Raw genomic sequence first — 23,892 nt, forward strand, 5'->3', positions numbered from 1 at the left:
TGCACTGCACTATACTGATTACCGGTTTATCTGCCGCGTCGCTATCTCCGCAGTAAGCAGCCGTGGCGTAATTAAGTCCCCATTTGATGATTGGAGGCGGCGACGGCTGTAAAAAAAAAAAAAAAAGAAAAAAGAAAAGGCACAGGCAGGCTTCGGTGGAAATGGAGCGAAAGCAATGTCGACAGGGGCAGAGAAGGTTTAGCCGTCATTTACTCACCATTGCGAAATTTATTTAGTCTCTTTAAGCCTACTAAATGGACACACACATTCTCTTACTTACACACACACACACACTTGAGATCATTCCATCACCTTGCCTAGCAGATTCCTGGCTGTTAACTTGCAGCTGAAAGAGTGGGGAGACACTCAGCAGCTCTGTGTGTGTGTGTGTGTGTGTGTGTGTGTGTGTGTGTGTGCTTGCGTGCGTGTGCTCATGGTTCTGGATGAGTGACACATGAGTGCTGAGCAGTGGGAAAGAGCTAGCAGCAGTTTTCAAGCCTCTCCTACAGCTGCTGCGTCCTTCATGGACGAGGTCAGCCTGCCCTACACACACACACACACACACACACACACACACACACACACAATGATAATACAAGCAGTTACACTCGCATAGTTTATCAAAATACACATACACAAACACGTTCATGAAAAATCTACGCATTCATGTTAACGTCCAAACAATGTAGTTTTATATACACAACTAACACACTAAAGCCTAAAACTTGTGTACAATTATACCCTCATTTGATGCAGACCCCCCCCCCCTCTCACACACACACACACACACACACACACACACACATAGGCTGCAGCCGGTGGGGCCCTTTGTCCTGCTCTCCTCAGTCCTACTCACGTGGCCTTCTCCCCCCTAGCTCTGCGAGTGTACACACCAAGCTGCTGCAATCTGTGAGTGTGTGTGTGTGTATGTGTGTGTGTGTGTGTGTGTGTGTGTAAATGCACTCTCGCGGTGTCTGAAAAGAACAGCCTCTTTCTGATTAATGAATGCCCCTGCAGTAATTAAACGCCACGCTCCCTCCTCCTGTGCGCACTTAAATCTTGTGTGTGTGTGTGCACTAACCAGCGCAGACAAATGTGCTTACACACACACACACACACACACACACGTACACATATAGACATAGACACGCTTACTTAGATACAATGAGGGGCAATCTCTATGTGCCCCTAAATGTTTACTGTTGGCACGGCCAGTATTGAGAGTCTGACAGATGTTTGTGTATGAGGGCGTGGGGAGTGTGAAGAGCGGTCTTGAAACGTGTGTGTGAGAAATGATTAGGCACGGCAGCAGCAGCAGCAGCCATGTTTCTGAGCGCTGCTCTCGCTAGTGTGTGTGTGTGTGTGTGTGTGTGTGTGTGTGTGAGTAATATCTCTTGTGGCCGTCCGGAGAGGAGATTATTGGCTGGCTTTGTGTCGGTGTGAATGTTGGGATTGTCCTGTCCTGTGTGTGGGCAGCATGTGATGCTGACATCAGGATTGAGACACACACACACACACTCACACAAGCATACTCACACACACACACACACACACACACACACACACACACACACACACACACACACACACACTGCCTTACTGTTGTTTGCATACACGCTCACCCCTCTTCACTGCAGGCCACGGTTCAGCCATATTTCTAGAGGTGTGTGCTATTGCAATAAGACCACACACACACACACACACACACACACAGTGTCTGTCTCTCTCTCTGTCTCCCCCCTCTCTCTCTCTCACACACACACACGCACACACACACACAAGCACAAGCACCCAGGCTTTGTTCATTTATCCTGCACATTAGTGCTGAAAGGTGCCATTGTTTAATCACACACAACCCAAATGAATCCCAGCAGTGGTGCCTATGAGAACAGTGGCTCCGATTGAGAGTGGCTGGCCCACCGCTCCCCTCATAAATCTGACAAGGCCCTGAGCTCGCTACGCTAGCAAGCCCTGCTAATGCACACACACGGAGTATCCGAGTCACCGTGTCTCTGATACTGAAGGGACTTCTCCAGGGAGGTTCTCCATAAACACACACAAACACACAGTCCACCATAGTGACAACAGGTGAAGAGGTCACCAAGAGAATGAGCTGGCTGAGGAGTCGTCCAAAGTGCCATTAATAGAAAAGCTGTATCTAGGTTGTTTCTCGTCAGTTTAGAGCCAGCTATGCCTCAATCTGACATTTTGTTACCAAGATATCAGGATGTGTTACCAAGATACCAAAACATACCCAGTTGTCCTGAGTGTTCCCTGTTTCTTCCTTCCTTTGGACATTCTGAAAGTCATTTTTAGCCCCCTGTTTATCGGAAGCAATATAAGAATTAGAATGTTTGTGCCACACTGCCATCTACCGGGCAAAATGAGGAACTGCAGTCTGTTAGTGCTTTTCAATGCCATTATTCCCTTTCTTGGCTCTTGGCTTCAGCCCTATCATTACATTGTTGCTTCACAAATGGAATTTGAAATTCTACGCCCAGCACTGTTTTTCACTGTTATTGTTACATTTACAATTCCTCTTGAATAGTTATTTTCTTTACATTTGAGAATACCCTCAGCGTACTCTCTTAAGTAATTAAATCCCCTCTCTTCCCTCTCCTCTCTCCTCCCCGTCTCAGGTGGACAACGAGACCCAGGAGCTGGTGGACGGCTCGCTGATCGACCTGTGCGGCGCCACGCTGCTGTGGCGCACGGCCGAGGGCCTGTCGCGCACGCCCACCGTCAAGCACCTGGAGGCGCTGCGCCAGGAGCTGAACGCGGCGCGCCCGCAGTGCCCCGTGGGCTTCAACACGCTGGCCTTCCCCAGCATGCGCCGCAAGGACGTGGTGGACGAGAAGCAGCCCTGGGTCTACCTGCACTGCGGCCACGTGCACGGCTACCACAACTGGGGCAACCACGACGAGAGGGGCCGCATGGGCGGGATGGCCGGCATGGGAGATATGGGAGGAGGTGGCATGGGTGGTGGAGGAGGAGGAGGAGGAGGCGGCATGGGTGGTGGTGGTGGCGGAGGCGGAGGTGGAGGAGGAGGGGGTCTGGAGGGGCGCGAGCGCGAGTGCCCCATGTGCCGTGCGCGGGGCCCCTACGTGCCGCTCTGGCTGGGCTGCGAGCCGGGCTTCTACCTGGACGCGGCGCCGCCCACGCACGCCTTCGCGCCCTGCGGCCACGTGTGCTCGGAGAAGACGGTGGCCTTCTGGAGCCAGATCCCGCTGCCCCACGGCACACACACCTTCCACGCCGCCTGCCCCTTCTGCGCCCAGCAGCTGTGCGGCGAGCAGGGCTACATCAGACTCATATTCCAGGGCCCAGTGGATTAGGGCCCCGACGCTCCAACTTCCATTGAAACTCTCTCTCTTTATCTCTCTCTCTTTATCTTAATCTATCTCTCTCTCTCTCACACTATGCATTTTTCTCCCTTCTCTTGCTCTGTTTCTCTTCTGATCTTCCCTCCCTCTTTCAAGGGATCCCTGGTTAAACTATGCTTATAATTACGTGTACAGTATAAGCTAGTGTCTCCTTTTTTTATTTTGTATTTGAAAAAAAAAAACTACTACTGCTCGTCCATCGTTGCGGACGCGGCAGACGTTTTTTGGTCGGTGGGTGAGATTTAAGCAAGACTCAGTCCGACTTCGGTCGTACTCAACTCTCTCCTTTTGAAAAAGAATTTGCTCTCTCGTTTTTAAGTGACCTTTCTAGTGCTTTTTTCTTATCCAGAATGAAAAACAAAGAGTATATTTTCAACTAAATACACACAGAAAATGACAAAAAAATAACCTTATAAAAAAAAATATATGATGTCCCATCCAGCAACCGATGCCTTGCTGGATTGATTTGTAAACAGTGTTCATTTACTAACAGGCCGTGAGGGGCCGTTTTGATCTTAAGTGATTGAATATCTGTATCGTCTATGACTCTTGTGTGTTCAGCAGACTCTCTCACACACACACACAGAAAACTCTACTTGTAGCTCCTTTTGTAGAAAGCTGTTGTTGATGTTTTTTCCTCATTTACTGAATATGCCTAAAAATGAAATACTTGGTAACGTTTTTATTTAAAACAGCTGTATAAATGTTTATCAGATATAATCAGTTATTAGCGTGTCTTGGGGAGTTTTAGTTCCATGTTCCTCTTTTATGGTTTCATTTCACCTTTAATATTTTTTTTGTTTGTTTTCTTTATTTTCTGCCTTTTTGTTGGATTCCTGTTTTGGGTCTTATCAGAGTATATATTTTCAACATTCTCTTGTAGCTGATGAATACTTATCAAAAGTTGTTTGTTTGTTTTTCTCTGTCGAGTTCAGTAGTGTCTCTCTCTCTCTGACATTTGTAACACGTGTGTGTTTGCGTGTACTAAAATACTGTATCTGATGCATTACCATGGCATTTCTTTCCCATACTAAAGCAAGCAATAGAATCAGGGTTTCACACGGACGTCAGACTGTGGGGGGATTTGTTGCCCACAGTTAGTCCCTCAAAAGCCCCAGAAGCCTTCTCTTCAGTCTGCTTTCCCTTTAAGCACAGACCGAAACATTCAGCCCTGTCTTTACTGGTTGTGTCCCGAATGGGTGTGTGTGTTTGTGTGTGTGTGTGTGTATGTATGTATTTATGTGTGTGTGTGTGTCTGTCTGTGTGTATGTGTTATGTGGCCTTAAATTCTGGTCACTCTCAGGCCCTGACTTCCAGGTTTCTCACCCCCACCACCGTTCTGCCCCTGCTGGGGTGACCAGTGAGGAATTGTAACCCCTCTCTCTCTCTCGCCAGAATTCCACCTCTCCCTTACAGAGATTCTCAGCTCTTCACCATTGTAAAAGCAGGAACTTTGTTCTCTGCTCAGCTATGGTCATTACTTAGAGGGCCACAACTCAAAGCATGATAAATGACAATAGACCTGCTAGTGAATGGCCCTTCCCCCTCTGGTCATATATGCTCAAAAGTGCATAGAGAAGTGCTTGGGTCAACTGTCCTTATCACAAGACCTGACGTGTTGCCTGAACTGATGACTTGTTTCTAGTTTCTGTTGTTGGCATTGCTTGCGAGACATGCCATTTGGAAGAAGTGAAATGGGCCTTAATGCTAATCTGCATTAAAACTCAAAGACCCCTTTTAAAAAGAAAATGAAACCTAAATATTTGCTCCTGAATGTAGTCTGAGTGATTGAGTTTGTGCACACAAGTGTGTTTGTGGACTTACACCCTGTACACATGGATGTGTAGTGAGTCTTATGACTGTGTTCTCCGCACATAGTGTGCGTGCACATGATGTCTATTTATGTGGGAAGTAGACAAATGGGTGTCCTTTGCACAAACACACTCAGCGCTGAAAGTATGTGAAGAGATCAACACACGCCGAACATTAATGTAGACAACGTATTGCGTGTCTGTGTGTGTAACGTCTGGACACACTCCATACACGTGTTTTGTATGCGTGTACATGCCTTCCCACCCCTCTGTGGACTAACTTGTGTGTGCGTGTTGACTATATGGGGTTGGTCCCACAAGGTGGGTTTGGCCGCAGTACTGAATGTGAGGCAGAAACTCCAGCGCAGCATCCCCCCCACCAGCCTGTGCTCAACATGCCCCCCCCCCCCCCCTCACACCACACACACACACAGAGCTGTATTTGTCAAGGCCATCTGAGGAGGTCTCGGTGGCGCAACTGGAATTAAAGTAAAGGTCTACTCCTCTCTCCACGTCCCCACCACATCACCATGTTCATGTTGTGTCTCACTGTGTGCTCTCTGTCCTTTGATCCAGTATTAAACGTGTTCAAGCTGACCTGTTCAAAGCACCGCGTGTTTCTCTTGGAAGAAACCTGTGCGCCAAGGGCTTTATTTTCTATGTCCTCCTGACTGTTGTATTTGTCCCTCTCTCTTCTAAAGGCTGGCCTGAATGCATGACCCCCCCCCCCCCCCCCTTTACAGCAGCACAGTGTTTTTCTGTATCCCCCCCCCCCCCCACCTGACTCTTGTCCCCCACCTCCCAAAGCCTGCCTGACCTTCGCTCTGGAATTTTCCAATGCTTCACAGCAAAAAAAGCTGAGAATGTTTTTGATTTTACCTGTTCTTTTTGTACCAACTTTAAACAATAAAGTTTTTAAAATGATTCTGTGCATTTTGTGTGTCTTGTGTGCCATTCTGCTAGGTGTGGAGGAGAAGTGAAATTTATGCTGGGGTTGTGGGGGCAGATAGTAAAATTATAACGGTCTCCAAGGATATTTACATTGCCTATTACAGGGTTAGCCGCACCACCTTTAAAAGCAAACATTCTTCTGAAAGCATGCTAATCTAAATTTTGCATGCTAGGCCTACTACTCTGAAACATTATGATTATCAAGGTTCTTTTTAAAAGACAACATGCCTGACTGTGTCTTGGCTCATTCATTCATATTCATCACCAGTAATGATGCCATTGTTATTCAAACAAATATCCATTCCACCATGTCTACAGACCCCCTCTTAGTAACGACACACAGGTTGTTGCAGGTGGCTGGTTTAATGTAGTCGTACATTCAGCCTTGACACACACATTCCAGTTTTTGATTACATTCATCAGCATGTGCAGCACCTCCAACTCTCAGTCATGTCAGAAACATGTTTCAGACTTCGCAGAGCCCTCAGAAGAGCCTGGTTTATTCCATTGTGCAATGTCGTGTGTAATCCACAGGGAGGCAGCGTATGGTCCCATTTCTATGGTAGGCTACTTCTGTGGTTATCTGTTACAGAGGTGGCCAGAAAGTTATGGATGGATTTCGATTAAATTTCGTCAGGGAAGGTCTAAATGACCTAAGGAACCGATCGCATTTTAGGAGTTATTCGTATGCTATCATCGTCTGTAACGTAACCCATAGCCTATATCTATGGTAACACCCATAAAAAAAGTGCTCTGTCAAGTGTGTCGCACCAGCTTAGTAATGGATGCGTTCCCATCCTCGTTTGATGAGAGTTACCCATAGTTACCTTCTACATTTGCAAAGTAGAGGAGGGCTGGCTGATCTCCTCTGAGGGCACCGTCAAAAGTGGTGAGATCAGCAGAACGCTACGTTCGGCAGTCAGCGCATGCAGTGAATTTGTCCCAAGTAAGAACCATTCATGCTATGAGTATTCAACGGGCAGATTTTGGTTCGGAAGACATATTCGCACTTGGGGATCACATTGAGGACACAATTTGGCATTGACAACCACTTTTTGGATTTGCTATCACCAGTTGTCTCAACATTTTACAAATTAAGGCTACACCACATTGCAAAATTGGACACAATTAAATTACAGAGTGGCAATTCAAGGAAGAAATTGTGCAAAACTATTTTGTTTCACGGGTTTTAGCTTTGTTTTCTTCACTCCCGAATTTGTTTTTTCGTGTGTATCGTGGGTGTCTAACTAGTTTCTCTCAGTTTGGGTTAGAAAAGCTGCAGAAGCCTACAAAGCTGGCTAGCCTACATTAGCCTACACTAGTGTAGGCCTACATTCATTTGTTATCCTAAAAAATCTGAAGACTATCTGTTAGTCTAATGTAGCCAACACTTCATGTGCTGTGTCTTCTTAATTTTCTGTCAAGTGTCAGCTAATTTTCAAGGATCTTTCTTTCTTTTAGCATTTCAACTAGCATTTGTTCATTCTCAACCACCTTGCATTGGTGTATTTGTTTCATTGGAGGGAAACAGCTGAGAGGTCAAATTTAGTTTATAAACTTGCTGTATACTGCACTTGCATCTCATAATTAACCCATTTTTGATCTCTCCCATTTACACAGGTCCACATTATGGAGGCCATTAAGGGCTCTGTTTCCTGCCTGAACATCTGAGCTGAGCCCCCCAGCCAGGTCCCAGGACACTGGGAACACGGTGAGCTGTTGCTGCCGTGCAAATCCTGGGGACAGTCAGGAGGAGGAGCAGTGGGTACGACATGAGGGCATTCACAGCCAGCAGACCTCTATTGAAATATTGGAGGGTGGCTCCGTGACACCGGGCACTACCAGTGCAGATAGGTAAGACAGAGAACAATTTTATGCCTGTGATGTTCTACTTGTATGGCCATCAGTCAGCACTTAAAAGACGTAGATGAGGATAAAAATCAAGGATCAGCTGTTATACCTGCAATTGTATCCAAAACCTATTTTTCTATATTTATCACAGCATCCTACTTTGCGGTTCTGACTCATTGTTCACCAAGGACGAGGGCACTAGCCAGTCAAAACCAGACCTGCCACTAGAGATCTTGCAACAGGTGAAGCCTAGTGCATCCACAGTTGTCACCAACGTCCATGTGGATGCAGCTTCTGCTGTGGACAAGAGTATACTCCGATATCAACAGGAGGTAGCTGCTGCAGGGCTGGTGTCGGAAGTTTTCACCAACGCCACTGAGATTCTGGCATCTCAATACCTTAACAAAGGTGACTAGAAAGGGTGTTTCATTCACTGTGCCTCATGCAACCACGGTTCCCACCCGTGTGCACGAGAATACACTCTCTGCTGTGGACAGAAGCACATTCTTGAAACAACAGGAGGCGGCTGCAGAGCTGGTATCAAAAGTACTGGCAGATGCCACAATGCTTCTACCCTGATCCTTATCAAGAAGCTGGAGAGCCAGTCAACCCTCATGGAAAACCAGGACATGTCAACTCTGTTTGAGAGTCAGGACACGTCAACCCTGATCAAGAGTCAGGCGATGACCATCATAACTGAGAGAGTGTACTGGCACTGTCATTGATAGCAAGGTGGCAGCCACGGTGCTCAAGAGCCAACTGGATGTGCAGTCAAAGAGTGTTCCCTTTGCAAAGCTGTTCACACGGTTTGAGTCCTTGGGCTGTTCTCTCAAGGTCCGTAAGACAACGCTGCTGATGGCACTTTCTGAGCTTCATCAGCTTGTTGCAAGCCTAAATGGTTCTCTTGCACATGATTCAGCCAGACACATTGGATACAATGCCGCTCTTCCAATATATGCCATTTTTACATGGTAAAAGCTACTCTGACTGACTGTGTGAGAGCTACGCTTGGAGGCAAAGAGTTTACCCCCTGCACAGGTTATCAAATGGGTCGTGGTGTTAATGGAGAGGCCAGAGTCCCTGGGCCACATTACCATACCAGCTGTAAAGCTGAAGAACCGGCTGGTTCAGAATCCCTCGGCTGAGGTGGTGGTGAATGAGGTTCCAAAGGGGCATTCAACCTCTCCCTACAGTGAGGAGGATCTCTATCATGGTGAGGTGGTGATTGAGAATGTGTTGGAGATGCAAGGTCTCATGGAAAGGACCGGTAAATGATCTTAAATGATTGCTGTATTGATATATTTTCTTGCCATTTACATGTTAGTAAAAGTCTCTTCACATTACATTGTTAGTAAAAGTTTGTGACTCCAATACAGTTCCAGAACAGGACCAATACAGCTTTGGGCCGCCCGTGGACATTTCAGTTTACAGTGAGAGTGAATCGAAAGGGCAGACCACCAAGAGCATCATCATTAGAAAAGTCTGTTTTATATGTTACGCTTGGATTTTCACTGTTCACTAGTTTAATGAGAGAGGTCTGCGGGGACAGATTCTTCAGTCCTGCTCCCGCCCACTCTTGCAACATGCTGTCCCGATCCCACAATAATGTGCCATTTTTTATCCCACTCCTGCCTGCATCTGTACCATATGCAGCAGAGGTCTGCTCGGGACTCCTGTCCTGCGGCAGTGCAGACCTCTACCCTGAAGCTTGCCATTAATCCTCATTCACTCTGTTTCTCTGTGTGGGCTACTCTCCAGGGCTACGCTGTGCTCTCCCAGAGCTTTGGATACCTCCGGCGGGTCAAAGGAGACAACTACTGGGCCCTGCAAGCCTCCCTGTACCAGGCACTGATGCACACCACCAAGCTTCCTTGCTGGCTGCAGCAGAAGAGCATCTATTGGTATGCCCATTTCCTCTACCCTAGGCTGTACACATTGTTGGGAGAGTTACCATGGTCTCATACAGAATGGACTGCAGCGTCTCCCAAGAAATTCAACTATGTTTTTTTTTTTTTGAAAAGCTGTGGGATCTATTAATTTTCAAGTGGAGAAAGTGATGAGAAAATGTGATTCACTGTTAACCACAGTAATTTGTTTCTATCATAGTATCAAACATTTCACTTGAATTTTCCCATTTTCCTAGATCTCTGAACAGCTCGAGTCTCAGTATGGTCTGATTAAAGGCTGGCTGTTCCCTGACATATGCAAACACACAAGTGGAATCGAAAATTCTGTGGGTCTGCTGAAATGCTATCTGTGCCTTCTCCAGAATTGGGTACGAATATTATTTGTATACTGTTGCAGTGGTTAGATATTGGGTTGCCTGTAGCAATATGTTAATCTTGGTTAACATTTTATTTTTCCATAGGAGTCAGTATTGCAAGGCACACATTCGGTTTGCTGAGATTCTGTATTAATGTTCACGTCTCTACAGCATGCGACGGCAGCCTTCCCTGAGGTCGAAGGTTGCAGGAGTGTGTGTGAGCAGCTCTTTCAAGGCGGAGAAGACGATTTCGGTGTCATAGAAGCCCTCAAGCTACTCATCCTAGCCCATGCCGTGGACTTGCATACTGCCATACAGAGGGGCGACAATGTGCCAATCTTCTGCTCCTTGTCCCCACGCTCGTACCTTGCCAACCACCTGAGTCAGGTGGGCTTCAGTAGAGGCATGGAGCAGGTGAGAGTAGGCAGAGAGACAGTTGTTGTTGTTGCTGTCCCATTGACTGGTAATAGTATGAAAGGTCAAAGTAACAGAAATGAAATAAAAAGTTAATTCAATTGTAAAAGTAAAATGTCATGTATATCACCAAGTATCAAATTTAAATCTATCAACGATTATTAAATGTAATCTAATTTGAAGTTTAAATCAATGTCATTTGAATTTTGAATTACGTTACAGTTTTTTCCAATTGCTTACACACAATTTTTCAAACCGAGTTCTTTTTAACAAAATTTAAGCACAGGCATCCAAACGCCACACTCATTTTGCATAATTCCTAGATTATTTGCAAAATGAAACACTTCAGTCAAAACAAACACACTTCAGTCAAAACAAACACACTTCAGTCAAAACATACACACTTCAGTCAAAACATATACACATATTTGTAAAAATGCTATTAGTTGTCATTTAACAAACACAGTCCTCAATGATCAGACACTATTGCAGCCAGTTTCACACTGCAGTGATAAATGCAAAACGCATTTGTAAAAAGAAAAATGAGGAAATAGCATGTGCTATATTTTTGCCCAGACATTGTTATCTAAGGGATCATTTAGATGTCCAAAAAATAGTGACAAACCCACAACATTCTTCATGATTAGTTCGACATAGGGAAAGTGTATATAAATAGGTCTATAAACTTGCACTTGCACTGTACAACACTGAAGACTGCTGTAGACTGAATATTTCAAGTATTTCTTTCAATAGCCTACTTACAGTATTTCTAACCATAATCAGTTACAGTAATTAACCAACAATGAAATCAATTGAACAAATAAAATCTGTAGACAAACAAAAACTACTGCATAAAGTAGGCTACATACACTTTGACTCTGAAGAGCAACTACTGCAAAAGCAACAAGACTGTATAGCGCACCTGAGTGATGCGTTTTCAATTTTGCTCATGTGTGCTTACACACCTGGTGGATGTGATGATCCAATTCGTTCATTAGTGTAGTCATTGGCAATCCGGGGCTTTGTAATGACAAGGAAGTAACCTCACAATCCTTATCTGTGTCTAAGGTGTGGAAATGTGTGTAGAGTTTTACAAATCACTGTGTGTAATGTTTTGCAAAAAGGGTGAAGCAGACATTGTGTGTAATGTTGTGCAAATCTGTGGAGGTGTTTTGCTCCTTGGAGTAAAATTTTGCTAATTGTGTGAAAAAAAATATTTTAGTGTGTAAACAATCGTAAAAAACTGTAAACTTGAAATTAATTGAATAAGAAGTTGAATTAATTTGAAGTCATACATCACATTTACATTTCCCTGTTCTCATTTTGAATGAGACTTGATATTTCAGCATCAACACAATTCTGTGCTCCACCATTTAATTTGAACGCTTTTACTTTGGACTTTGGTGTTTAGGTTGTACTGTCATCTGTCAATCATGCTCTGTCCCCCGCCTCCCCTCCACTGAATCTGAGTCGATTTATCAGCTCTTTCGTAATAGTTTCTCGCTTAACACCATATCAACATAGGCTAATCCGTACGGTACGATTGTATGAACTGTATCAGACATTATTTGACATTTTCTGACTGTTTCTAGTGTGAGTACGCCCTTAGTGGTAGCCATAAACTGTTTATTTATATGAGTGGTAGCCATGGCGAACATTTTGTACAGCGAGGTAATCATTGATTTGCCACAAATTTGCTGAGCAGATCACACGAATGATGCACTACGTTTTCGACTGGCTTTCTTACATTCATCGAAAATGCACAAGCACAATTCAATATATTCATAAATAACTTCTATTGTAATCTATAACATAATAAATATAATATCCTTACAGTACTAAAAGAAAACAATAAAGTAAAAGTAAATATCCGACTGGTTTTTAATTAATAGCAGTGAGTCTAGCATGCTAATCATCGTAGCCCCATAATGCACTCTGTCGAAGTCTTACAGTCTGTCCTGTTCGATCAAAATCCCAAAAATGGGAGCTGCAAAGCAAGGATCTTGGACATGGAACAAGCCCTCTCTCCTCAGAGCCTGCAGGAATATTCCTGCCGCCTTGGTTTGAACAGCCGTATGCGGTGCAAAAGTCTGGCATCTTTCCTTCGCAGGCTTAGTCAAATGACCTCTATGCAAATGACTCACTGAACCCCTGTACCAAGATGGCGGCCGTATCGACCATAGACAGTAAAAGATATGGACAGAGCTATCACGTAGACGTCAGCAGAGACCGAGGAAGCAAATTTTAACGGGTTTTTTTGGTCTACTATTTCCATCATAGGTCTCCTGCGCAGGCTCAGGTGTCGTATATGTGACGTAGGCACGTAGTCTGACCGAGTCTGACCTATGGCGACGCTTTACTCTCTATGGACACATGCGCATTACCAGGTTAGCATTGATTTTGGAAAAAGTTTATTACTCTGCCGATAAAACAGTTACGAGATTATGACGCCAATTTTACAATGTAGTATGCACTCCGACAATAGAAAATGTTCATATAAAGGCTTAAAACGCTTCAGCTGTAACGTTATTTGATGTCAAAAGTGGCGCTTACGCCCCATAGGATTCAATGGAATGGCCAGCTAGCTAGGTCTACTTTTTAGCATGGCGGCCGCCATACTTTCTACACTCTCCGAACGTTCGCTGCCCCCTTGGTATCGACGCATTCCAAGCAAGGGGACAGGCAAATTCCCGGGAGTAGAAATACGGATGGAGCTGGTTATCAACCCTTGGCTAATTCGACACTTTCCGCTTTGAAGCTTTGCTGGGTATCAGTACATCCGGCGTAAGCAAAAGCTATGGTGATAAGGTTACAGTTCTTGAGGTAAGATTAATATTTCATGTGTATTTATTATCTTCATTTTCCTTGTTATCGTTGGCTATCATTGCCGTCACGTAGCTGCCTTGATTTGAGAGTAAAGTCAGTAGCCTAATTCTTAATATAAAGCAGCAACTTCAGCTACCTTCACCGAAGATCAAGTTGGTTTGATATTGGATATTCGACAGATATTAAAAATAAGGAACGGTCTTGAATATCCAAATATCCAATATCAAACCAACTTGATATTCTTCGGTGCTGACATGTTAGTTAGCTGAAGTTGCTGCTATGTATAGCAGAGGTCTCCTAACGTTAGGACTAACATTATGTTCAGTTATCGTTTGCAATCATTGCTCTCGTAGCTGCCTTAATTTGAGAGTAAAGTTAAATGACATTATGACTGCATATTACTGCTACCGGACGAACTGATACCCAGCTGCTGACATCACGTGAAAATGGCTAATCCCCATAGGACGGCCATAGACTTAAGATTTTTTTTAAATCCCATAACTTCATGTAACATGTGTCCTGTGTCGCCGTTGTAGCTTCTGTATTTTCTATAGAGGGTATAGAAGGCACAACTAATTCACATCTTCCTCGTATAACGTTGGTTTCTGGTAAAGTATAGTTAGCAAGTAGGTTGGAGGGAAGCTAACGTTCGACTTCGCACAGTAGGGAGATTTCCCGTAATGTTTGGATAAGCTCAGTCCAGCCTGCACGAAAACCATGACTCAAAAGTCATTAGCAAGATAAATGAAAAAGCCATGTAGTGACCAGTGTGACCCATCTAGTTACAGCAAGTTATAGGATGGCTAACGTCACAAAGTCTGCGCACGAACGATGGGAAATAAACAGATTTTTTTCAGTCCCCTCCCATTGAGAACAACGGAGTCTGTTTGTCCATTTCTTTTACTGTCTAAGAGGCTCAACGCAACTTCTAGTGTTTATTTCTATAGGTGCTAATCACTCGCTAGCAGAGTGCTAGTGGAGTATCTCAACCAAAGATTCTAGAGTGGAGCGCTCTAGGATCTTTGATCTCAACTCACTGCAGCGAAGTTCACGGGGAAATATCAAAAAGGTATCCAAGAGATAGGAAAAAAGATGTAGAGGGAAAAAGGTAGCTAGTAGAATTAGAAAGGTAGAAAGGTAGCAGAATTTGTCAAGGAAAGAATTAGAGTAAAGACTATTATTTTCAGAAGAGCGTTATTCAGAAAGGTGTCTAATCAAATTTGTTCATTCATTCAAGTGAAGTCTCTACAAGTACGACAAACAAACCCGTCACCAAGGAGATGACTATAACAAAAATAAAAGTCTTTCATAATGCATTCACTTTCCAGTAGACCAAAAAGGGAATGAAAAAGAAATAAATATAATCATGTAAACTCAGCTATTTACTACGGATCCCTGGAGGGGTCACGGCAAAATGTTTTGCATGCGTAGAGAATGTGGGCTCGTTTTATTACAGTGTGCGCTCACTTTGCTGAATTGTGTGCTTGTTTTACTAAATTGTGCAGTCGTTTTATTAAATCGTTCTCTCGTTTTTATAAATAGTGCGCACAATTTACTACATTGTGTTGTCGTTTTACGATAGTGTGCTCTCATTTAAAGCATTGTAAAATGAGCACACTATTTATTTAAAGAGGGAATGACTTTGCAAAATGAGAGCACAAAGTGAACACGGTTGTAGGATATTGTGTGCACGATCTACTTAAACGTGACCACAATTTGTATAACGTGCGCTCAATAAGTGAGAATGTATACTTTCCTTTAATTGAACCCTCGATTTGATTAAACGTGACCCTGTTGTAGGGCCATTGGCATGTGCTCAGTCACATTTAGTCATTTCCGACATTCGTTGACCGTTGGCCATCGCAGCTTCGTGTCGCACATCAAGGTATTGAGATTTGGGCTAACATCAGGCTGTTCCTTAACCTGACTTTCGCCAGATCCTGTAGTTCGCTGTCTGCTTCACACAAGGATCTGGGACTTCTCGATAGGAGATGTATTTCTGAAGGCGGGTCCTTGTAAAACATCCTTGCATGTGATTTGATAAACCACTTGCCTGTTATCTTGAATGACGTGCTAGGCTTCTTCAAGCTCTTGCCAAACCCGGTCGGAAGAAGAGTAAAAACATCCTTGCCACCAATAAATGTCTTCAAAACTATTCTCTGTTAATCTTTTAAAGAATGAATACTCGATAGATTCGACAAAACGGTTGAAATAGCAGCATCAATGTCAGCACAAGACTCCTCGCTGCGTGCCGCCATTGTTATTTGAATCAAACACTCGCTTCGGCACTCCTGATTGGTTGCTCATTTTTTGATCACTGGCAGGGGTTTGGATTGCCCTCGCGTCCAGACCCTTGTGTGGAGCTCAGCGAAACGCCTCTGGTGGAGCATGGCGGAACTACAAGGGTCTGGCGAGAGTCAGGCTAGCTGTTCCTACCATCAAAGTTCATATTGGTAAGTGATGATGATAATTGTAGCCAATTATTTAAATCATTTTTACTTTTCATTTGTGGTGACGGTTTATAGGAGACTTTTACTCTTTGCAGGGTCACCTGCGGTGTCAGCGGCCGATAGCCTGAGGGACTTCTTGAAGGAGAGGTTTCAGCGAAGAGAATTCAGAAACTCGAGGATGAAAAGGTACAGTATGTGATGTGGGCAGCATGTTTAACTTCATTAACATTGTTTTTATTCAAGCAACTGGAGGGCTGACTGGGTTAGAATTAGCCCAACACTGCTCAGTGATGCAGTAGGCCAGGGCTATTCAATTAGTTTGTAATAGGGGCCAGTTCATGAAAAGTATCACAACTGAGGGGCCGGAGAAATACCGCTTGAAATATGAGTAATCACGTACAAATGATACAATAAACTACAACAGCACCAATATGGGTGTTCAAATGTTGCATTTTGTAAATGCATAATATCGTTTTTTTGTTGGTTATTTATTTGTGTTTTGGGAATATTTCTGCCACAGGCCCAGCCTACCACAGTGGTTGGCCAACATTGGGAAGGTGACACTGGATCTATATTGATAATATGTTGCATTTTGTAAAAGCATAATAGCGTTTTTTGGTGGTTATTTGTTCCATTTGTGTTTTGGGAATATTTCTGCCACAGTCCCAGACTACCACAGTGGTAGGTCAACATTGGGAAGGTGACACTGGATCTATATTGCTAATATGTTGCATTTTGTAAAATAGTAATCTAGTTTTTTTGGTGGTTACTTTGTTGTATTTGTGTTTTGGAAATATTTCTGCCAAAGGCCACTACCACAGTGGTAGGCATTGGGAAGGTGACAGATCTACATTGCTAATATGGCTAATATGAAATCTGTGATAACATTAACAGCAATGGAATCTGAGCTTTGCGCAGTAACTGATAAGTCCATACCATTTCCAATGGGTGCAAACAGGTTTCAAACGGTGCTCAAAAGAAATGAATGTGCGTAATTGGTCGCATATTTAACTCTTCTCAACATACGTGTACATTTAACGTTCCCACCATTTAAATTGGATGAACGTGTTCACAAATCAATGTTACTTACAGTGGACTTGACATCAAGGCGATGGATGTGTATTAGTTTCACAGATCACACTGAATAATTGCGTGGTCAAACCCGTTAAAATGTTTGTAGCTTATATACTCCAACGTAGTGGCAATTTACCTTGAAACTAAGCTAAAATGGAACTTATGTTCAACTCGTTCTAAACATTACGTGCTGAGGCTGCAGTGGCTGCAGGACTTCCGAGCGAGTGAGCGCATGAAACAGAACTGATGCCACCAAAGTTAAACTTTTAAACCGACTCCTATTTGCCTCAATAGCTACATCACGAGTGGCGAATGTTTTCGCGAGGATATGCTTGGACTGGAGAGGCACACTACCGGTGAGATTTCATGCACCAGAAATGCTTCATGCTTTAAGGAAAACAACTTGGATTTGGCGCACGTCAACATGTTGGTGACGCTGCGTAAAAACGAAGCAAGGCACAACGTCTTTGAATAATACCCAGTAACACAGTAGCCTACAACGGCAACGCACCACACAGAACATTATTTATAGGCGCTACTCGCAGTGTAGCCTATCGCTCCATTATTGTGTTTTCCACCAGCTATTTGCGTCTCTACCGAATATGGATTTGCTTATATAACATCAGCCAACACTTCAAGGGCCACTACAAAGTATCTCGGGGGCCGGATCCGGCCCGTGGGCCGCTAATTGAAGAGCCCTGCAGTAGGCCTTCACTACTTGTAGCGAAGCTAGCTTAACTTAGGGTGACCTGATGTCCCTGTTTTGGTTGCTTGTCCCTGAGAAAAAACTGAAAAACTACCTGTGACCCTGTTTTTTTTAGATAAAAGTGGTATGCATTTCAATCAGTTTGAAAGTAAAACTGCATTTTGGGATTATGTCCCCGGTTTTGGTCTCGGAGATCTGGTCACATTAGCTTAACTGTATTTCTCAGTAGTTTGGTGTTAGCATAGCTATTTTCTGAAGCAGATAATTTTTCAATATACAAGTTTACGCGTCAAACCCAAACCAAGAGTGGTGCCATGATAGATCACGGTTCTCAACCAGTGGAGCACTTGCGGGGGGGTAGGGGGAGGTTCTCACACACGTCGATCTTCATTCATGAAATGGCCATTTCTAAATGAGACCCACGCCACTGTACATTAAATGAGTGGTTATGGAATGGGTTGACATGGCCCCTATGCCCTATGGTTCTCGGGATATTCACAGAAAACTGTATTCAACAAGAAAGATCATGTGTTTAATCCTAACAGGTATTAAAATGTCATACAAAGCAGCCCACACAATTACATCACTATGAAAATATTCATAATATTAAATGTACACTCCTCTCAGTAGGCCCTACTCCCTTTTCACTATTATGTGGGAAAGGTCCTCTGATCTCTATAAAGTCAGGAAATATTGTTAGAACACACTACACCTCTTTTCATCAGGTTACCTTTGAACCAAAGATGGTTCTATGAAATAGCAACTTTCACCATAGGCAAAGGCTATATTATTGTGCCTAAATTATTCTTGATTACTTTAACCCTTAGATGCATAGCTACCAATACCTACACTCTTCCATGAGTGGGGTCAAAAATGACCCCAATTAGAATGCATGCGTTTTTTGCTTTAAACTCAAATAATGTCTTTCATTTTGGTTAAAGATGATGATTTTTATTATATATTTGTCAAAGAAATTATTATCTCATGTTGGACATATGATGTATCACTTTTTATTAAAATTGTATTACAAAACAGCTTTTAGAAAGGCAAAAAAGGTAAACATCCTAAAATGATCTCAACATAGGTGAATAGGGTACATTTTTTAACTTAGATATATCTTCATGAAACTTTACCAGTTGAACACTCACATAAATAGGAGAAAAAAACGTATTGCAAGTTTTCTGTATTTATGTTTAAATATGCTAATTAGGCCATGTCTAATTAAATATGCGCTAATTTGCATATATGTTTTGATGCGAAGAATCTGACCATTGGAAAAAGCCAGGTTGAAAATTGTTTTTTTGTAGTGTTAATATATCAAATAAAAAAACATTTAAAGAGGTGATTATGAATATCTTCCTTTGTTATCCAGTAAATCAGAAAATACTGCCAATTGGCTTAAAAAATGAATTTTCACCCTATTTTTAGGCATAAAAAGTCATACAAATCAGGCCAAGAACGCTATATCAACAAATCCCTCTGTAAATATCGCTTGGTGAATTCTGCTTCACAATAATAGGAAGAGTGGACATCGAAGGGTCAAAAAGCGACGTCGCTATGAACGCTTGGCCGCCACATTATATGATGATACTTAGATTTATGTTGTTGTGTAAAAATAGCCTTCAGGATGGTGAGACTGCTGACATGAGATGTGATAATCAACAGTAAATGTATACCTTACTGCCACACTTGATAAAAATCAAAAGATCCTAGGGTTAACTTTTGAAATTCCATAGAAAATGCTTGGGGTCATTTTTGACCCCACGTATGCGGATCGGTGGTATTGATACAAAACATGAAATTACTTTAAAAATATAATAATTAGACACAAATCCAAATGGCCTCATGTCAAAGACAACCTATTTGAGGAATACATGGAAGGTTAAATGAAAAGAAATGTAAAATTAAGAAGATACTGCAAGAAAACAACCTCTGGGGTCATTTTTGACCCCACTTATGCATCTAAGGGTTAAAACAGTAAGCGTAAGTGGTCTTAAATTGTTTTGTATAGCCTAAAACAGGACTGGACAGGACAGTCAGCTGTGCTAGTGTAACTGTAGTGTCGCTATGCGCTATGCGTGTCCCCAAAGTGGAGCTGCCTCGCTGATCTAGCTGTTGACCCTAATTATATTATAATGTATAAAAATAAACAAAATACATTAGCCACACCATGCATCAAAGTAGAATACAGTATGTTTGTACACTCTAAAAAATGCTGGGTTATTTCAGCACCCAATTACTGGGTTGTGGCAGTTTTACCATTTATTGGGTTATGTCAGCCCATGCTGGGTTATTTATCATAACCCAGCCACAGGGTTGGTGGTTTAGAACTCAATCTCCAACAGATGTGGGGCATTCTACCCACTGTCTGGGTCACTTAACTACTGGCAGCCCAAGTACTGGGTTAACTCACCGAGCAGCCCATCCCCCACCCCTGCCTGAATGAGGCTTACGGAAAAATCCTAGTAATACTATAACATTATTATAGGATTCCTATGATATTTTTATGTAGTAATCTTATAGAAATCCTACAGTTGTCCTAAACTTAACGTAGTGAGTTAGCTAACGTTGACACAATAAGCGCACAAAGCCATAGGTTAGGACTCTACCAATACCCATAGTTAGGACTGTAGTCTGACCAACTTTTTTAAATTGTTCACTGTTAAATTAATGATTGTATTGTTTTTATTTGTATGTCACTTTAAAGGCATTTAAAGGCGTCTACCAAATAGCATAACCGTAAGCTAAAGACTTAGCTAATCTAGCACCTACCACTGATCGCCTTCACCACTGCAGGTGATCTCACCCAGTGTTGCCAGATTGGGCGGGTGCCCGCCCAATTGAGCTTTTTTTTTTATATCGTTCGGCGGGGGAAAATAAGCTGTAGGCGGGTAAATAACATTTTGAGTTCAATGGTTCTCTATGAGAAAAGCGTCATCGGGCGGTTTTTTGCTTTAGACGGCGGGGTGATTGGGCGGAAATCAGTCAACCCAATCTGGCAACATTGATCTCACCACTCTTTTCCCTTTCCTCCAGTTTACTATCGCTTACATTCCCGGCTGAACGTTTTGATCTTCAATCCAATCCATTACCACAATATCGTAAACCCCTTCCTCATAAAAGTCGCAGAGTATGAAGGGTCAAAGTAACAATAATTAAATATAAAGTAAATTACAAAGTAAAATGTCATGTAAGTCATATCACCAAGTATCAAATTTAAATCTATCAACGATTATTAAATGTAATCTAATTTAAAGTTTAAATCAATGTCATTTGAATTTTGAATTACATTAAACTTTAAATCAATTGAATAAGAAGTTGAATTAATTTGAAGTCATACATCACATTTACATTTCCCTGTTGTTCTCATTTTGAATGAGACTTAAAATTTCAGCCTCATGCAATTCCGTGCGCCACCATTTAATTCGAACGCCTTTACTTCAGACTTTGGACTTTGGTACTTCGGTTGTACTGTCACCTGTCAATCATGCTATGTCCCCCGCCCCCCGCCCATCCACTGAATCTGAGTTGATTTATCAGGTCTTTTGTAAGACTCACTCACTCCGGGCGAAATGATCACCACGTTGTACACTGTACACAGAGGTGGGAGTAACAAAAAAAACAAATCAATGGCGGTGGCTCTGGGGGTCGTAACTGGAAATATTAAATGTGAATAAAGGTTTCTTGACCACTTTTAATGGCTTATTTTGATACGGTTTATTGTTTATATGCTAAACAAATGTGTTCAGGACTATCATTGAAGGTTAGCTTGTTAGCTTGTTGACCCATTATAGCCAATTGAAAACACATAGCAAGCTAGGCGACTAGATAGTTATAGCACGCTGATATGAACTGTGGTGTTTCTGTAGATTATGAATTGTTGTCAACATGAAAACATTGATATTTGTGTGTATGCCACTTGAACATACTTGGGCTAAATAAACCCCTGAATGTAATCTGAAGCACTGGACTGTCTAGCTAACTAAACACTAAGCTAACCACTAACCACTAAGCTAACCTGTTGACCACTGAGCCGAAACGCTAGGTGTGTGACAACTGGACAACACCCCCTGGGTGAAATTTTAGCAGGCGTATTTCGCGCAAAGACAGTAGAAGATCTCGCATGGTGACATGCTCTGTGGAAACCCAGCGTCAGACGAAGGACGAAGGCTCTGGTGATGGTGATGAAGTGGGGGAAACTATTACTAAAGAACTGATCAATCGACTCAGATTCAGTGGATGGGCGGGGGGCGGGGGACATAGCATGATTGACAGGTGGGTGATTCCGCGATTTTGACGTCGGGTTGCAGCGCACACATAAAGAGAATCGCAACCGATTATCGTGTCTCCAATCGTGCTCACACTACACGACTGTTCCGCAAGATTTTTCCTGCGATTGACTTGTGACATTTAATAATCGTTGATAGATTTAAATTTGATACTTAGTGATATGACTTACATGTCATTTTACTTTGTAATTTACTTTATATTTAATTATTGTTACTTTGACCCTTCATAGCAGAGAGCGTACATGTCGTCGCTGAATATTAAGAGTGGTAATTAAATAACTAGAACGCATTTCCCGGTGGGAAAGTGCGAAGTGTGCTTGCTCAGACGCGCCGCGACAGCGCCCGGCAGGAGACGCGACTGCTCGTCCTCAGGTCAAAGCGCCAAAGTTTGGCCAAGACGCGAAGCTGCTTCGAGTTTGGCGGCGTTGCCCTCGATTGCCGAATTCTTACACTGACCTGACAAGTTGCCTAGATTCATCAGTGGTATGGCCCAGAGCACATCCAATGTAAAAATGTAGATGTCATCCCAAAGACGTAAAGAGATATGAGCCAAAATGCATTTTTGCTAATTGCGGCGCCCCCTAGTGGCCAAATTACAACACATTTACTGAGGCTACTTTGGATGGTGTCCAAAATCATGCCGCCAAATATGGTCTCAATACCTCAAAGCGTCTCCGAGATTTGACCTCACTTCCTGTTTGGACGCTTCAACATAGAATTTGATTGGCTGTCAAGGGCTAACGCTTTGATGTATGAAAATGAAATGTACACCTCTAAGGTCTGTAGACCTTGTGTTGAATTAAGTATGAGTTGTTCACGTGTAGCCAGCATGAAACACGTAACCACTGAAGGAAGGAGGGAGCCTAAGGAACTAGGCATGTTTCTAGAACAAATACGAGTAGCCTAATGTTATAGCTATTCTGTTATGCGGGAACATCCGCAGTTTACTCACTGTTGAATAAGTTGCAATGTGTTATAGCCTCAAATGGATGGTAAAATAAACAGGACGACTCACCTGTTCAAATGATGTAATAGGATCAAATTTGGTTTTGATATGTCAAAGCAACCAGGCTGTTACTGGTTAACGTTTCTGAATATGAAATCGATTTTGGATTGGTTGCATGTGATAAAAGCTGTGCCATTTCCTGTCCAGACAGCATTCATATTCAGAAATACTGTACACCGGCAACAAAGACACACACACACAAACAACTCTTTCAAACAGAAACGTCAGTCCGTTACATCTGCCTCTTGTCCACAAACTGCATGTCGCTGAGTTGACCAGCAACGAAGACTTTCACATAAACACACACACACACACACACTTACACACACACATACACATCACCCCCTCAAACACAAATATCTGTCTGTTACGTCTGCCTCATGTCCACAAACTGCATGTTGCACAGTTCACCCACATCTACCCACAATTCTTTGATTTATAAATAACCCCACCATTAAAAAACTGCAATGTGTCAAATCTTATTATACAACAATTGGGTTCTATGAAGCGGTTTCTTTGTTTCTGATTGGCCGAGAGACGTTCCATGAGTTGAGATATCCCACGATAATCCACTCGGACTTTTCACAGCTAATAATAAATCACTCCGCGATACAATGTCAAATTGTCAAGTGTAAACCGAACTGTCACGTTGCATCCAAGCTGAAATACAGACGCTCAGAACATAGAATATGACGGAGGTGGATATTAGCTAGTTGGATGGCATGTAGGCTAAGTAAAATAGTGATGTTTCAAAGCTAAAAGCATGTCCTAACCAGACGCAATGTGAGCTAACGTTTATTAGGCTAGATTCTACATTGCTTGACAACCGGAGAGATAGAACTAACGACTGGCTTTTGGCCATAGCAAC

The 23,892-nt window shown here is 42.9% G+C and overlaps 2 protein-coding genes across 2 annotated transcripts in view; both read left to right on the forward strand.

Moving 5' to 3' along the window:
• peli1b (pellino E3 ubiquitin protein ligase 1b) overlaps positions 1-6,118 on the forward strand; it is a 39,302-nt gene extending 33,184 nt beyond the window's left edge. Inside the window, exons 7-8 of the mRNA XM_062519332.1 lie at positions 2,640-2,970; positions 3,049-6,118. Of these exons, the coding sequence (XP_062375316.1) occupies positions 2,640-2,970; positions 3,049-3,335 (618 nt within the window). The 3' untranslated portion in view covers positions 3,336-6,118. The remainder of the gene's footprint in view (positions 1-2,639; positions 2,971-3,048) is intronic.
• Positions 6,119-9,058: 2,940 nt separating this feature from the next.
• Positions 9,059-16,126, forward strand: LOC134063592 (uncharacterized). The gene is made up of 6 exons (XM_062519186.1): positions 9,059-9,263; positions 9,755-9,897; positions 10,140-10,271; positions 10,431-10,673; positions 15,824-15,952; positions 16,045-16,126. The coding sequence occupies exons 1-5, from the start codon at positions 9,059-9,061 to the stop codon at positions 15,923-15,925; spliced, it is 825 nt and encodes a 274-aa protein (XP_062375170.1). The 3' UTR covers positions 15,926-15,952; positions 16,045-16,126.
• Positions 16,127-23,892: the final 7,766 nt, after the last annotated feature.

Source organism: Sardina pilchardus, chromosome 18 (genome assembly GCF_963854185.1).
Source record: "Sardina pilchardus chromosome 18, fSarPil1.1, whole genome shotgun sequence".
NCBI lineage: Eukaryota > Metazoa > Chordata > Actinopteri > Clupeiformes > Clupeidae > Sardina > Sardina pilchardus.

Bases quoted from the DNA above. Each gene is read 5' to 3' on its own strand.
- LOC134063592 (XM_062519186.1), top strand. From the start codon at position 9,059: ATGGAGAGGCCAGAGTCCCTGGGCCACATTACCATACCAGCTGTAAAG. The intron at 9,898-10,139 runs GTATGCCCATTT...CCATTTTCCTAG, and splicing joins CAGCAGAAGAGCATCTATTG to ATCTCTGAACAGCTCGAGTC. The intron at 10,272-10,430 runs GTACGAATATTA...ACGTCTCTACAG, and splicing joins TGTGCCTTCTCCAGAATTGG to CATGCGACGGCAGCCTTCCC.